This window comes from Saimiri boliviensis, chromosome 8 (genome assembly GCF_048565385.1).
Source record: "Saimiri boliviensis isolate mSaiBol1 chromosome 8, mSaiBol1.pri, whole genome shotgun sequence".
Taxonomy (NCBI): domain Eukaryota; kingdom Metazoa; phylum Chordata; class Mammalia; order Primates; family Cebidae; genus Saimiri; species Saimiri boliviensis.
In genome coordinates, this window is record NC_133456.1 from 75,332,432 (window position 1) to 75,347,080 (window position 14,649).

Here is a 14,649-nt window from a genome sequence, read left to right on the forward strand (position 1 = left end):
CATAAGAAACAAAACTGAAAATAATCCAAACATCCACATTCCAAACTTTGAAAAGAAAGAAAGAGAAACAAAGGGCAGGATTGTCACCAGGAACATGACTCTGTAGATATTTTTGAAAATTAAACTCTAAACAAGGAAAAGGGGGTAGAAGTTAAGTGTTCAGCCTTAGGGAGTAAGGGGTGTCAATACCATCTAGACTCGGACCTCTGTCAAGAGTATCAATTATAAGGCACTAGTTCTCCAATGTTGGTCCACACATGGGTTCCAGGCCATAATATAGTTTCACCACTGTCTGTTAAAATGAGAAAAATCAGGACAATAATGTTTCTTTCTTTATTTCTTTTTTTTTTCCATAAAGATGGGGGTCTTGCTGTGTTGCCCAGGCAGATCTCAAACTCCTGAGCTCAAGTAATCTGCCTGCCTGGGCCTCCCAAAATGCTGGGATTACAGGCATGAGCCATCATATCTAGCCAATAATGTTTTTTATATCTAATATTTATCCATCTATAGGACTATCTTTTACTCTAAAGTTGTATTTTTGACCCTTTTGTGAAACAATGATGATGGAAGATGACAGTCGTTGTTTACATTTTAAATATCAACTGAGTTAGATAACAATTTCAGAACCCTTTTTTAAAATTCTGCTTTTCAAATTCATTTGTGGAACCTAAGATCTGGGTGGTCGCCATTGGTCTAAATCCAGTTAAATGTCTAACTTCTCACTGCATGTTACATGATGATATTCACTTTTCTGTGTTCCTTACCAGGAATATAGAATCATCAATGGTGTAAACCCTATTTGGGATAACCCTTCCACTCTGGTAAGCATGAGCATTATCCTACTGCTAGGCTTCCATTTAAGCCCCATGGATCCAGAGATCATGATCAAACCCACAAACCACAAGAACTGGAATGCCCACCTTCCCCAGATGAAAAAGATCACTCAGACAGACTTCAACAAAAGGGCTTATCCACAATTGCTTCCTTCTTGGTCAACAGGTCATCACATTCCTTCTGGCACAAACAGTCACCCTCATAATCATAATTACAATGAGTTCCATCTTCATGACCATCATCTCCATGGACACCATCTGCATGGACACTGTCCCTACGCACAACACCACCATGGCCATCATTTCCATGATGTTGGACCCGGTGACCCACCACCCCATAGCCAAGGTCCCCAAGGTCACCATCGCTATGGCCATGGTCCACAGCCTGGGCACTCAGAAGGATGAGATCCAGGTAAAAGAAGCTTTCCCTTCCATTGCAGACAAACTGTATCTGCGTATCAACTCCCTCCACTAAGGAAAGGTGAGGTGTTCCCTCTTTCTGAAGCCAATTTTCCCAGCTTTCCATTGCCACCCCACAACAACCCTCTAAAGCCAGACATTCAGCTCTCCCTCAGTCAGCCTCTGAATCGTGTCCAGGGAAGTTCAAGAGTGAATTTTTCCACAAATTTCCATGTTTTTTGCATATACATTTCCAAAATAAAATGTGATTTCTTAGATGGGAAAAAATTAAAATATTTTTGAACTAGAACCACAAATGAAATGACCAGTAATAATGAAAACCTCAATTCCTTTCACCTTTCATGCTTACTCAAGATGCCCCAAAATATGGACGGGAAAGGAGATCACATGAGCGATGGTGAAATGGAAAGGAAAGCACTCAGTGCTACCAATCAGTAGTTAATTCTGTCACTCTCCACTACATCCCTTGAGGCAACTCTAAGACCTTCAGAATTTCTTTCTCCTTTGGACTTAACTCTGATTCTAGTCTATTGCTGCCTGGGCTACATCTGGGCATACCAAGAAGGTATGGTGCTTAAAGGATGGATGATGATAGTGATGATAATGATGATGATTATTATAAAAAGTGATGCACCCCTTTCCTCAGGGGTCCCGCATCCGCGGATTCCTCCTCCCTGGTAGCCGCGTCCTTGGCTGGCATCAGAAAAATGGCTACAAGCTTCCTAGTACATGAGAATATCTGGTTCGACAAGCTCAAATATGAAGATGCAGCAAGGAGATTTTACCAGCAGATGGACGGGCGTGTGGCCGACGCCAGCGTGACCCTCCGCGACACTGCGAGAGCCAGAGAGAACAACCAGAAATTCATGGCCAGAAGCTCAGGCCCCGGGGCCTCCAGTGGCCCCTGCGGAGACCACAGCGAGCTCATCTTCCGCATCGCGGATCTGAAAGTGGAGAACCAGAGCCTGGCGCCCCGCGGCGTGGTGCAGGAGCCGCAGCAGGCCGTCTCCAAGCTGGAGGCAGCCTGAACCTTCTGGAGAGGAGCTTGCCCGACCCCCGGGCCACAGCCCCGCAGACCCAGCCACGTGTCTCTCGCGCATGCGCCAAGTTGAGCCCCCGGCCAAAGAGGCAGCCACAGCAGCAGAGGACGAGGACATTGACTCACCTGGCAGCGAGGATGAAGAGGAGGAACAGGAGGCAGCACAGCCGAGGGAGGAGCAGCTGCCGCAGTCCGCGGAGAAGGCCAAGAAGCCTGGGCTGGTGGCCGAGTCCTCCATCCTGCTGGACGTCAAGCCTTGGGACGATGGGACGGACATGGCCCAGCTGGAGGCCCGCGTGCGCTCCGTCCAGCTGCACCGCCTGGTCTGGGGAGCCGCCATGCTGCTGCCTGTGGGCTACGGAATCCGGAAGCTGCAGACTCAGTGTATGCCGGAGGACCGCAAGGTGGAGACACACTCGCCGGAGGAGGAGGTGCCGAGTTTCAGGAGCACGTGCAGTGTCCACACCGCAGCTTCCAACACGATCTGAAGCGTGTGTGTGTGTGTGTGTGTGTGTCCCTAACACGATTAAAACTGAGACCAATGCCGGGCGAGGTGGCTCACACCTGTAATCCCAGCATTTTGGGAGGACGAGGCGTGTGGATCATGAGGTCTGGAGTTCGAGACCAGCCTTGCTAAACTGGTGAAACCCCATCTCTACTAAAAGTACAAAAATTAGCTGGGCGTGGTGGTGCACGCCTGCAGTCCCAGCTACTTGGGAGGTTGAGGCAGAGATCGCGCCACTGTACTCCAGCCTGGGCGACAGAGAGAGACTATCAAAAAAAAAAAAAAAAAAGACACAAACTCTCTCCTAGTGATTATTTCTAGTTATATAAATTTCCTCTTGGAAAAATAAGTTCGAAATTCAATCATGAAGCAAACAAACCTCTGGCTATAAATTGCAAAGAAGTTTCCTGGCATAAATCATGATCATAAATTCAGGTACACAAGAAATATCACTTTATGTTCAGAACAAATGTATTTCCCATTTCAGGTTACCATCCTACTGGCCTAGTGGGAAATTTAACTCTAGTCCTTCTTGGAGTCCCTTTGCCCTTCCCTGCTACTTTGCACACAAAGTTGGGCCACAGTTCTAGAATTTCATAGAGTTGCCAAGCTGTCTGTGTAGTGACCAGCAGAAGGACGTCTGATCCTTGATCATTGGCCCAACAGTTACCCTTGCTGAGGGATAGTCATGTCCCTGTTTATATCACTCTCAGTCTGGTTCATCTGCTACTTCTCTAGCAAACTATGGATGCAGGAGAGTCTGTACACTAGCAATGAACATGACTGCCAAGGTATAGCATATGGCTACTCTCCCTGGTTTCTTGCTGCCCTCCTGGCTACAGGCCCAGAAAACAGGGCAAAGGTGTCCTCTGCTTCAAAGACCCCAGGCCCCACTGCTCTTCTTATATCATCTTCCTCAGCTAAGGCCTCTCCTTCTAGTCTCAGGAGAGTTCACTTTATTTATTTTTAGGGCCAGAAGACTGTTTTTCCATGCTGTAATCTTCTATATTTTTCATTCTCAAATCAGGGCTCTATCGTTTAAAAGAAGCTAAAGGACTTCAGATTCTTGGCCTATAATCCCAGCACTTTGGGAGGCTGAGGTGGGCGGATCATGAGGTCAGGAGTTCGAGATCAGCCTGACCAACATAGTGAAACCGCATTTCTTAAAAAAAAAAAAAAAAAAAAAAAAAAAAAAAAAAAAAATTCAGATTCTCTATACCTTCCAACTACAATGGTGATGCTCAAAGTACTGCATAACTAACATAAAATAAGCACTGACCAATCAGACCAGATAAAACACCAAATCAGAACAGCCACCATTCACAAACAATCAGGGTGGCCACACTGGCAGATGCAGCTGAATGTGGTCCTTTAAAATCACATTCCTCCATGGAGGCATGGACATCGGATCAGCTGCTTGAATGGGGAGAAAAGAAAGGCGAGAGCCAGGGAGGATAAGATACAGAGGTTAATAACTCGGAATGTCTCCTCCCACAGAAGCACTGGAGTAGGGTTCAATAATTTACAAAGTACTTTTACAACCACTGCTTGAGGTAATGACGATATTACCTGGAATACAGAGAAGCTGAAGCTCTCAATTCATTTCAATTAAATGGATTCTTCACATGCACACCCAATACTGCAGGAGAATAATGAAGTAAGAAACCATTCCCACCCCGGGAGCATACATTCTACTAGAGGTTTTAGACAATACACCATGTATCCTTGCTTTTCTAGACTTTTTATGTCTTCATGGTTAAAAAGGCTATGACTTTGTGTTTGCAAATATTCTGTAAACTTTCACAGATGATGTTCAGAGGGAATATTACTGCCTCCTCAATGTCTAAAGCCCAATCTCCTCACTGTTCCCTAGAAAATTCCTCCCACTTCCTACCATCACCCTTGCTGTCAGTGGCACAACCATTCTTTACATCCTAAGGCGAGAAATATTTATGGATTCTCTCCTTTTCTTCATCCCCTATAACAGCACAGACATTGCCTGCTTTGTTCACTAAAGCACCACCCACACGCTAGGGGTTCAAGAAATGTCTATTTAATGAGCTGGCACAGTAAACATTTATTATGACTCTGAAGAGTTTTCTGTTTTGTAATTTCATCTTTATCAACAAGTCCCTTATACAGAAAATACAATTGTATCAAATTACGTCAGTTGCTAGAACAAACAAACTCAGTGGCCTAGTGATGAAGAATTTGATTTCTCTCTTCATCTTACAGGTCAATATCGGTTATCAGCAGGCGGCCATCCACACAGCGATTCAAGGTGCCAGGCTCCTTTTCTCTGTGGCTCTGCCATCCCGTTGGCCCCAGAATTGTCGCTTGGATCCTCTGCATCCAGCCCACAAGGGGAGAGAGTGGAGGATCATGAAGGTGGTTTCTGCAGGCCAGGCCTGGAAGGCGCATGCGTGATTCGTGCCCACATTTCACTGGCTAGAGCTCAGTCATATGGCCACACCTAATGCAAGGGAGATGAGGAAACAAAGTCTACCTGTGCTCCAAGGTGGAGAGGGACATAGGAAGGGAAAATGAGCTGCACAGTCACCATTTATTAGGGAAAAAAGAGAACCAAAGAGGTTGAATGACTTGCTTAGGATCTTATAGTCAGTAAATGTGGGACTGGGATTGGAACCTTGATTGGCCTCTGCCAAAGCCACATACTGTCTTCTTTATGACACTGCCGGTGACACTGCCCAGGCCTGTTTGTGAGCCTTCACTGGAAACACACTTGCTGGTCAGCCGCGGCCATTCCTGTCCACTTCTCCCTGGACGGTGTTCCCTCATGCATTTCCCCATCCTCCCAGTGTTCAGCTTCTGCATCTCTGCTTCTCCTCCTTCCTCTCTGTCTCAGAACTACAAAATCTCTTCCACGCTACATGTTTTCCACACAACCACCCATTATAACCTGCCTTCTCCCATGCACCGAAGCTATTTCAGTCAGGCAGGGATTCTTAGACCCCTTTTCCTAGCACTGGAGATAACTTATAAGAACGAATTACCATGCCCTGCATGTATATTAATATTACCTCATTCACTTCTCAAAAACACCTGGTTAAGATATTATGATTTTCTATCATTTACATGTGAGAAACCTAAGGCTCAGAAATGTTATGCGGCCCTGCCTTGCTTGGAATCACATAGGAAAGTCGCAGAGCTAGACTGGAATCCAGGTTGGACTTACTGCCAAGCTCATGCTCCTGCCCCACCCTACACCGGCCCCATTGGCTCCCACTGATGCTTCTTCTCCAGGGGCTCCAGGGAGAATCAGCTGGCAAGTTAGATTGACAAGAAGTCCTAACAACAACAACAAAACTTCAAATTTTGTTTGTAAGACTTGAAGACACACATTTGCTAAGGACAAACACATGTCTGTAACCTATCTTTAAAACTCCTCTCTCTGAATAGTCTAAATCTATTTAAAAGGTTGCTTAGTGTTGGTGAATGCAAAACACGATATCCATTGTAGGGACAAAAAGGTGTGATGCCTTTCTTTGCCCATCATAAGGGTTACAGCTGCGACTCTTACAACAACAAAAAAGCTTAGCAAGGCAAAGCATAGCATATTTGTTTAATCCAAGTTTTTTGTTTTGTTTTGTTTTTTTGAGACGGAGTTTCGCTCTTGTTACCCAGGCTGGAGTGCAATGGCGCGATCTCGGCTCACCGCAACCTCCGCCTCCTGGGTTCAGGCAATTCTCCTGCCTCAGCCTCCTGAGTAGCTGGGATTACAGGCACACGCCACCATGCCCAGCTAATTTTTTGTATTTTTAGTAGAGACGGGGTTTCACCATGTTGACCAGGTTGGTCTCGATCTCTCGACCTTGTGATCCACCCGCCTCGGCCTCCCAAAGTGCTAGGATTACAGGCTTGAGCCACCGCGCCCGGCCCATCCAAGTTTTTATAGCATGGGAATCTTCAGAATGAAGGCCCAAACACACAATGACACTGTCCACTGTTAGGCTTAAGTGGATGAAGACTGTACAAAATAAAATGTGACTGAATAAACAGGGAAAGATCCGATAGTAATAGACTATAAGGGAAACCCCACAAGACCTTCAGTTTGCCTGTTCCGTGGCCCCTCTGTGTGGCTTTTCTCGCTCCTGGGCATGGGGCCACATCCCTCCGGAATGTGGATCTGAGGACCTACTATCAGACAGAGTAGATCCTAGAATTTCTTTTTTTTCTTCTTTCTTTTTTTTGAGACTAAAGTTTGCTTCTGTTGCCTAGGCTGGAGTGCAATAGGCAACCTCTGCCTCCTGGGTTCAAGTGATTCTCCTGCCTCAGTCTCCTGAGTAGCTGGGATTACAAGCACCAGCCACCATGGTTAGCTAATTTTTTTTTTTTTTTTTTTTTTTTTTTTTAGTAGAGACGAGGTTTCACTGTGTTGCTCAGACTGGTCTTGAACTCCTGAGTTCAAGCAATCCGCCTATCTCGGCCTCCCAAAGTGTTAGGATTACAGGTCTAGGATCTGCTGGGTGTGAGCAGCAGAATTTCTTTATGGACAGCTCCTACAAAGAAAGACCTGGGGTGAGGTGAGGGCTATATTTTAGGTTTGATGGCTGTTTGGGGGCAGAGGCATTTCACTTTCTGTGACCTACCTGGGGGAAGAGAAATTCTAGTTTCTATGGCTTGCCTTAAGGGAGAAAGGAGAGCAGAAGAAAGTAGAGTGGGAGAAGGCAAACAGATCTCACTTCTAAGGCCCTTTACGTTTCCTTCAGTTCAAAGGACTCAGCATTGCAAGGCAGCATAGTTTGGAATATTGTGTTCTGGATCCCAACAATATTCGAGTGAACACAGGAGTGGAAAATGCACTGGGGCTATGTAATGAAGGGTGATCTGCTAGGATTGCATGGGAGGAGGCTTCAGCTGGGTAGTGACACATGGGTAGGCTTTGCATAGGAAGACAGTCTAGGTAAAGGCATTCCTGGTACACTCCTGGCACCACTACTTCTAGTGGGTAGAGAATCAGAAAGAAGGGTATTGGGGAACAACTGAATATAAGTGGAGGGGTTCCAGAAGTTCTGTGTGGGCTCCGGAGCTGCCATTAGTTGGGAGATGGGCCTGTGGGCTTGTCTTAAAGCAAAGCAAGACTATTGTTTTCACTTAGATTATTTGCTTACCTGGAGTGGATTTGAGTGGCTGATAGACATTATGGAAAGACATGAAGCCTCCCTCCTCTCTTTCAAAACAAACTACCCTCTCTTTGGTGGAACAATTGAAATCAGGAGGACAGACAGGAGTATTACAGAGGACAAGCAATGTACCCTTCTTAACGTATCAGAGAGGGGGCACTGCAAGTTGCAGAGAACAGGAGTGCTGGAATTTCAGGTTCAATTCAGTGATCCTTACTCCTATTCCAGACTCTGCTCCAGGTTATCACACAGCATGCATCAGCACCGAGCTACCTCTGAGAACCAGCATGCAGAGCGGGTGAGTGGGAGAGGCCCCAGTGTGCCTGGGGAAACTAAGGCAGGAGACAGGGACATGAACTTGGAAGTTATGTATGCAGGAACGAGGGAATGAGGGCTAGACCTGGGCAGTAGGAATCAGGGCAATGAGAATGAGGAATAGACATGAGAGATACTGCCAGCTGGTTAAGCCAGCAGACACTTATCTTGACAGGGTTCATGAAAACCCATCTTTATGCTATACAGGTTGCCTTTTGTTCAACACTTTCTTCCATGGAAGAAAACCACAACTTGAAACAAGACCCTTCACCACCTGCACTTTCTTCAAAGTGTACATGAGAGACTGACTGTTGAGCCACTGGTGGGGCTATCTGATCATATTACTCATTTTTCTAAAGCTTCTTCCTTTGCTGAATGACTGGAAGCTCACAACTCTGCTTGGGCGTCTTCAGTTCCCCATGTGCACATGCATGCACACGTGCGCACACACACACATACACACACAATTCGTGAAGCGTTCCATATTTTAAAAAAAAAAAAAAAAAAAAAAAAAAAAAGAATTGGGGAGGAATAAGATTTGGCAGAAAAGTAAAATCATATCCAATCAATCAACCTTGAATGAATTTAAAGATGCTCCTTGCAGTTAGGACTCTGGTGCTGAGACTTAGTCATTACTAGATTTTAATATTAGGCATAACGTCTGGGTGCAGTGGTTCACACCTGTGATCCCAGCAGTTTGGGATGCTGAGGCAGGCAGATCACTGGAGGTCAGGTGTTTGAGACCAGCCTGGCCAACATGATGAAACCCAGTCTCTCCTAAAAGTACAAAAATTAGCTGGGCGTGGTGGCAGGTGCCTGTAATCCCAGCTACATGGGAGGCTGAGGCAGGAGAATCGCTTTAACTCAGGAGGAGGAGGTTGCAGTGAGCTGAGATCTTACCACTGCACTCTGGCCTGGGCAACAAAGCAAGACACTGTCTAAAAAAAAAAAAAAAATTAAGCATAGAATCTAAGAACAAATTAACCTCAAATTTATTATATAAGTGTATATAAAATAAGATGCAAAACCATGTTTTACATCTCTCCAAGAAATCTTTGTTCTATTTTATAGGAGCACAAAGATTTTCTTTTACAGAATTTTTTATCAGGAAAAAGATTGAAAATAGTCCAAACATCTATGTCCTGTGTCAAAAAAAGGAAAAAAGAAAGAAAAAGTAGGTTTGTCACCATGAACTTGGCTCTATAGATTTCTTTAAAAATTAAAGTTCGAGCCGGGCGCGGTGGCTCACGCCTGTAATCCCAGCACTTTGGGAGGCTGAGGCAGGTGGATCACAAAGTCAAGAGATCGAGACCATCCTGGTCAACATGGTGAAACCCCGTCTCTACTAAAAATACAAAAAATTAGCTGGGCATGGTGGCGCGTGCCTGTAATCCCAGCTACTCAGGAGACTGAGGCAGGAGAATTGCCTGAACCCAGGAAGCAGAGGTTGCAGTGAGCCGAGATCACGCCCTTGCACTCCAACCTGGGTAACAAGAGTGAAACTCCATCTCAAAAAAATAAAATAAAATAAAAATAAAGTTCGAACAAAGACCAGATTGAATAGGCCAATTTTTATCCTTTAGGAGTAAGGATGTGGATACCATCAAGCCTCAGACATCTGTTGAGATTATCAACTACGTTTTTCCAATGTTGGCCTACAAATGGGGGTCATTCTGAAATACAGTTTCTCCACTCTGTATTGATGTGAGAAAAAAAAATAAAGTTTTATTGCTGGCTTTGAGGGAGACCCAGAGGCGGGTCATAGAACACTAGCTTCTATGGCCTGCCTTGAGGGAAGAAGTGGAGCAAGAGAAAAACAGGCAGGAGAAGGCGAGAAAGAGACTTTGCTTCTGCACCCCTTTTAATGTCCTTCAGTTTAAAGTACTCAGCATGCCGAAGAGCCACATTCAAACCAGAAAGAAGCAAGCACAGGGATTCCAAGGCTTCACTCAACCCACCTCTTCCTAGGCTTCTCCTCTATCTCTTCCACCCTGGAAGCATTTTCTTTTATAGAACTAAAGCAATTGAGCAGGGAGAGGCTGGCCTATCCAGAGACTAGATAGGATGCCCATATTTTATTTTCAGTTGTGCCAGAACTCACTGGATGCCCCTGGGCACAAGCTTCTTAGGCATGTCATATAATTAATAGCAGTCTGCTTCTATGCAGGTAAGTATCCTGCAAAGAAATTTTGTATGAAATGTGTTTGCATATTGTACTACTGTCGCATTGTTTACCCACGTAGTGACCTTCATAAATGGCTCTGCAAAAGTCACAGCACTTTGTTCCCCTCCTTTATCAGATTTTGCTCTGATTTGCCGTATAAAGTTGTGTAATCACCTGGAAATGTGCACTGTGCTCCCACGTGCTTTTCAAATGCAAATGAGGAGGTTAACAACCCCAGTGTTGCAATGTTCTAGCCTTAAATATGTTTGGATAACCCAGCAGAGCCATTTTGCCTTTGGGAACAGGGCAGCTAGCTTATGGCAGCAGGAATCCAACAAGTGCCCTGAGTGCTGAGGCAGACAGGAGGACAGAAGAAACAAAAGGCTGGAGATTGCCAAATTCTGCATCACGCTTGACTCCTGAAACCATCCCTCAGCTCCTAGAGGGAGAGTGTTGGATCATGAAACTAATTACCATCCTTTTTCTCTGCTCCAGGCTGCTACTAGGTTTAACCCAGGAATCACAGTCCGAGGAAATTGACTGCAATGACAAGGATTTATTTGAGGCTGTGGATGCTGCTCTGAAGAAATATAACAATCAAAACCTAACTACCAACCAGTTTGTATTGTACCGCATAACTGAAGGCACTAAGATGGTGAGTGAACTGTGTTTAACCTTGAAGTCACTTGGGATTTGTACTATCACTAGGAGCCCAGGCCTCACACACACACACACACACACCACCACCACCACCACCACCACCACCACCACCACCACCAAAGAGGAGATAATCAAAGGTAGAAGCTTACAACTTGTGGAAAGACCAATACCATTCTCTGGCCTGGGGAGGGAGGACAGAGTATGACTCATCCTCAGTCAGGCTGGCTTCCTGGATGATCAGAGAAGTAGAATCTAGGGTGAAATTAAACAAAAGTAGATGGAGAAGTCCGAATAGGACCAAGTAGAGTGGGAGAATTTAGGAATTTAATTAGACTGCACCAAAAGAATTTACTGCGTCTCTGGTCCTAAACTAAAAAATATAGACCTCCAAACCTTAAATGTGAGGGGGTCCTTCATGGGGTATGTCTAAGAGGAGTCAGGAATGAGATTAGTGTGATTCTGAGGAAGTAGATAGAAGTCTGCATGGCTGAATGCATCAGGTTTAACACAGCATTTTAGTTGGTTTTTGATATTTTTATTATTGCAATGATTCACTCCAGTAGGAGACAAATCCTGGCAGAATGCATGGTTCAAAGAAATACCAATCTTTCAAGAGTATGTTTAAATACATTTCATTATAAAAGACTGTATCTCTGAGATAGGTAAGCAACTGGTTGCTTTAGCAGGAAAAAAAAAACTCACCATGTGAAAACAAGGGGATAAAGAAAAAAACACAGTGGACATGTTATTTTTTCTGAAAGTAAAATCAAGCCATTTTGTTTCATAATTGAATATAGTCATGTGAGAAATTCTGCTTCATGGTTATCTCAAACAATTTATTGGTGGTATGGTTCCCAATGGATTGTGGGTATGATTGTAAATATACTAAAAAACATTAAATTGTATACCTTTAGTGGGTAAATTGTATGGCATGTAAATTACATCTCAGTAAAGCTATTTAAAAAAGAAAAAGTAGGCAGGGCGCGGTGGCTCGCCCCTGTAATCCCAGCACTTTGGGAGGCCAAGGAGGGTGGATCAGGAGGTCAAGAGATCATGACCATCCTGGCCAACATGGTGAAACCCTGTCTCTACTAAAAAATACAAAAATTAGCTGGGCATGGTGGTGCACACCTGTAGTTCCAGCTACTCGAGAGGCTGAGGTAGAAGGATTGCTTGAACCCGGGAGGCAGAGGTTGCAGTGAGCCGAGATCGCACCACTGCACTCCAGCCTGGCAACAGATTGAGACTCCATCTCAAAAAAAAAAAAAAAGAAAAGAAAAGAAAAAAGAGAAAGTAGGAAACAAAACAAACCAAATAAAAGTACTAAAATCACCCATAATTAGTTCCACCATACAGAGATAACTGTTAACATTTGTTTAAAGTTCTCTTGTTTGCTTTTTCTAATTTGTAAAAGTCATATATTTTCTTCAGGGGGAAAAGACCACTTAGAAATGTTTGCTTGAAGAAGAATATAAAAGATAATTATAATCTCACCACTGAGAGACAAAAATATTATCAGCTTGCTGCATGTCTTTCCAGATTTTTAAAAGACATAGATTTATGTATAAACCAGTTTTTATAAAAATGGGCTAATACTATGCATATTGCTTTGTAACCTTTAAAAATACATTGTGAGTATATTATAAATATTCTTTCACATAAATGTTTATGATACAAATATAAATATATTTTAAGTGAATGCTTTGCTCTCAAGTCAAAAAGATCAATATTCCTAACTTTACCGGAACCCACTACAATTATTTGCTATTAGGTTAGTTGGATGAACCCTAAGTATCTTTGGCTGCTTTTCAGGTTGGCTCTGACACATTTTATTCCTTCAAGTACGAAATCAAGGAGGGGGACTGTCCTCGTCACAGTGGCAAAACCTGGCAAGACTGTGACTACAAAGATGCTGTGGAAGCGGTAAGTGTATTGGCCATTCTCAGGCTTTCAGTTTTCTCCGTTGACACTGCTAGATTTTTTACTCATGCAGAAATGATGACTATTGGTGAGCCTGTTTATGAGAAATCACATAAATACTCCAAAGTGTAGGAAAGTCAGATGCTTGGCCAGGTATGGTGGCTCACACCTGTAATCCCTACACTTTGGAAGGCCAATGTGGGTGGATAACCTGAGGTCGGAAGTTCAAGGCCAGCCTGACCAACATGGAGAAACCATCTCTCTATTTAAAAATACAAAATTAGCCAGGCGTGGTGGCAAATACCTGTAATCCCAGCTACTCAGGAGGCTGAGGCAGGAGAATTGCTTCAACCTAGGAGGCGGAGGTGCAGTGAGTCGAGATCGCACCATTGCACTCCAGCCTGGGCAACAAGAACAACACTTCATGTCAAAAGGAAAAAAAAAAAAAAAAAAAGAAAGAAGAAGAAAGAAAAGAAAAAAAAAAGAAGAAGAAGAAAGAAACATCTCAAATATCTCCAGGGCTCAAAACAAAGACTCAAGCTTTAAAACTTCATCAATGGGGTCGGGCGCGGTGGCTCAAGCCTGTAATCCCAGCACTTTGGAAGGCCGAGGTGGGTGGATCATGAGGTCAAGAGATCGAGACCATCCTGGTCAACATGGTGAAACCCCGTCTCTACTAAAAATACAAAAAAATTAGCTGGGCATGGTGGCACATGCCTGTAATCCCAGCTACTCAGGAGGCTGAGGCAGGAGAATTGCCTGAACCCAGGAGGCGGAGGTTGCGGTAAGCCAAGACCGCGCCATTGCACTCCAGCCCGGGTAACAAGAGCGAAACTCCGTCTCAAAAAAAAAAAAAATTCATCAATGAGGCCAGGTGTGGTGGCTCATGCCTGTAATCCCAGCACTTTGGGAGGCCAAGGTGGACAGATTCTGAGGTCAGGAGTTTGAGACCAGCCTGACCAACATGGTGAAATCCCGTCTCTACAAAAAATACAAAAATAAGCTGGGTGTGGTGGTATGCGCCTGTAGTCCCAGCTACTCAGGAAGCTGAGTCAGGAGAATCACTTGAACCTAGGAGGCAGAGGTTGCAGTGAGCCGAGATGGTACCACTGCACTCCAGCCTAGGCAACAGAATGAGACTCCATCTTAAAAAAAATAACAACCTTACCATTTACACTGTCTTTCCTCCAACATCTCATGAATATCAGTGGCTTATATAAAGTAATCATTAGGCTACAAAAAAAAAAAAAAATTTATTCTCATGTCTCAAAATTCTTTTGGGTAAAATCTTTACAATTTTTGTTTGTTTGTTTAAAGAAAGCCACATTTAGCAACAGTACGAGGTAGATGTTCCCATCTGAAAGATTAGACTAAATGAGTTCTTTCTTTTCTTTTTAGGCCACTGGAGAATGCACAGCGACTGTGGGGAAGAGGGGAAATACAAAATTCTCCGTGGCTATCCAGTCCTGCCAGATTACTCCAGGTAGCTGGTTTACCCTCTGGCACTGCCCTGGTGGGAAATTAACCATTTCCGTGTGCCAGGAACACAACCTTGACCAGCCTCTGCTTGCTCCCAGAAGGCGGCAGTAGCAAAGCCATTTGCAGAGTTAGGGAGCACTGGGTGGAGTGGCAGAGCCTGGAGGTTGGGC

General features: G+C 44.3%; 1 protein-coding gene and 1 pseudogene across 2 annotated transcripts in view; both read left to right on the top strand.

Moving 5' to 3' along the window:
- The first annotated feature begins 1,909 nt into the window (after positions 1-1,909).
- LOC101045669 (elongation factor 1-delta-like) lies at positions 1,910-8,332 on the top strand (annotated as a pseudogene).
- A 2,352-nt stretch (positions 8,333-10,684) lies between these two features.
- KNG1 (kininogen 1) overlaps positions 10,685-14,649 on the top strand; it is a 29,930-nt gene continuing 25,965 nt past the window's right edge. The window contains exons 1-3 of one of the 2 annotated variants that reach the window (XM_003926995.4): positions 10,685-11,075; positions 12,893-13,003; positions 14,399-14,483. In XM_003926995.4, the coding sequence (XP_003927044.1) occupies positions 10,881-11,075; positions 12,893-13,003; positions 14,399-14,483 (391 nt within the window). In that variant the 5' untranslated portion in view covers positions 10,685-10,880. The remainder of the gene's footprint in view (positions 11,076-12,892; positions 13,004-14,398; positions 14,484-14,649) is intronic. The other variant, XM_010337697.2, reaches the window with a different exon arrangement.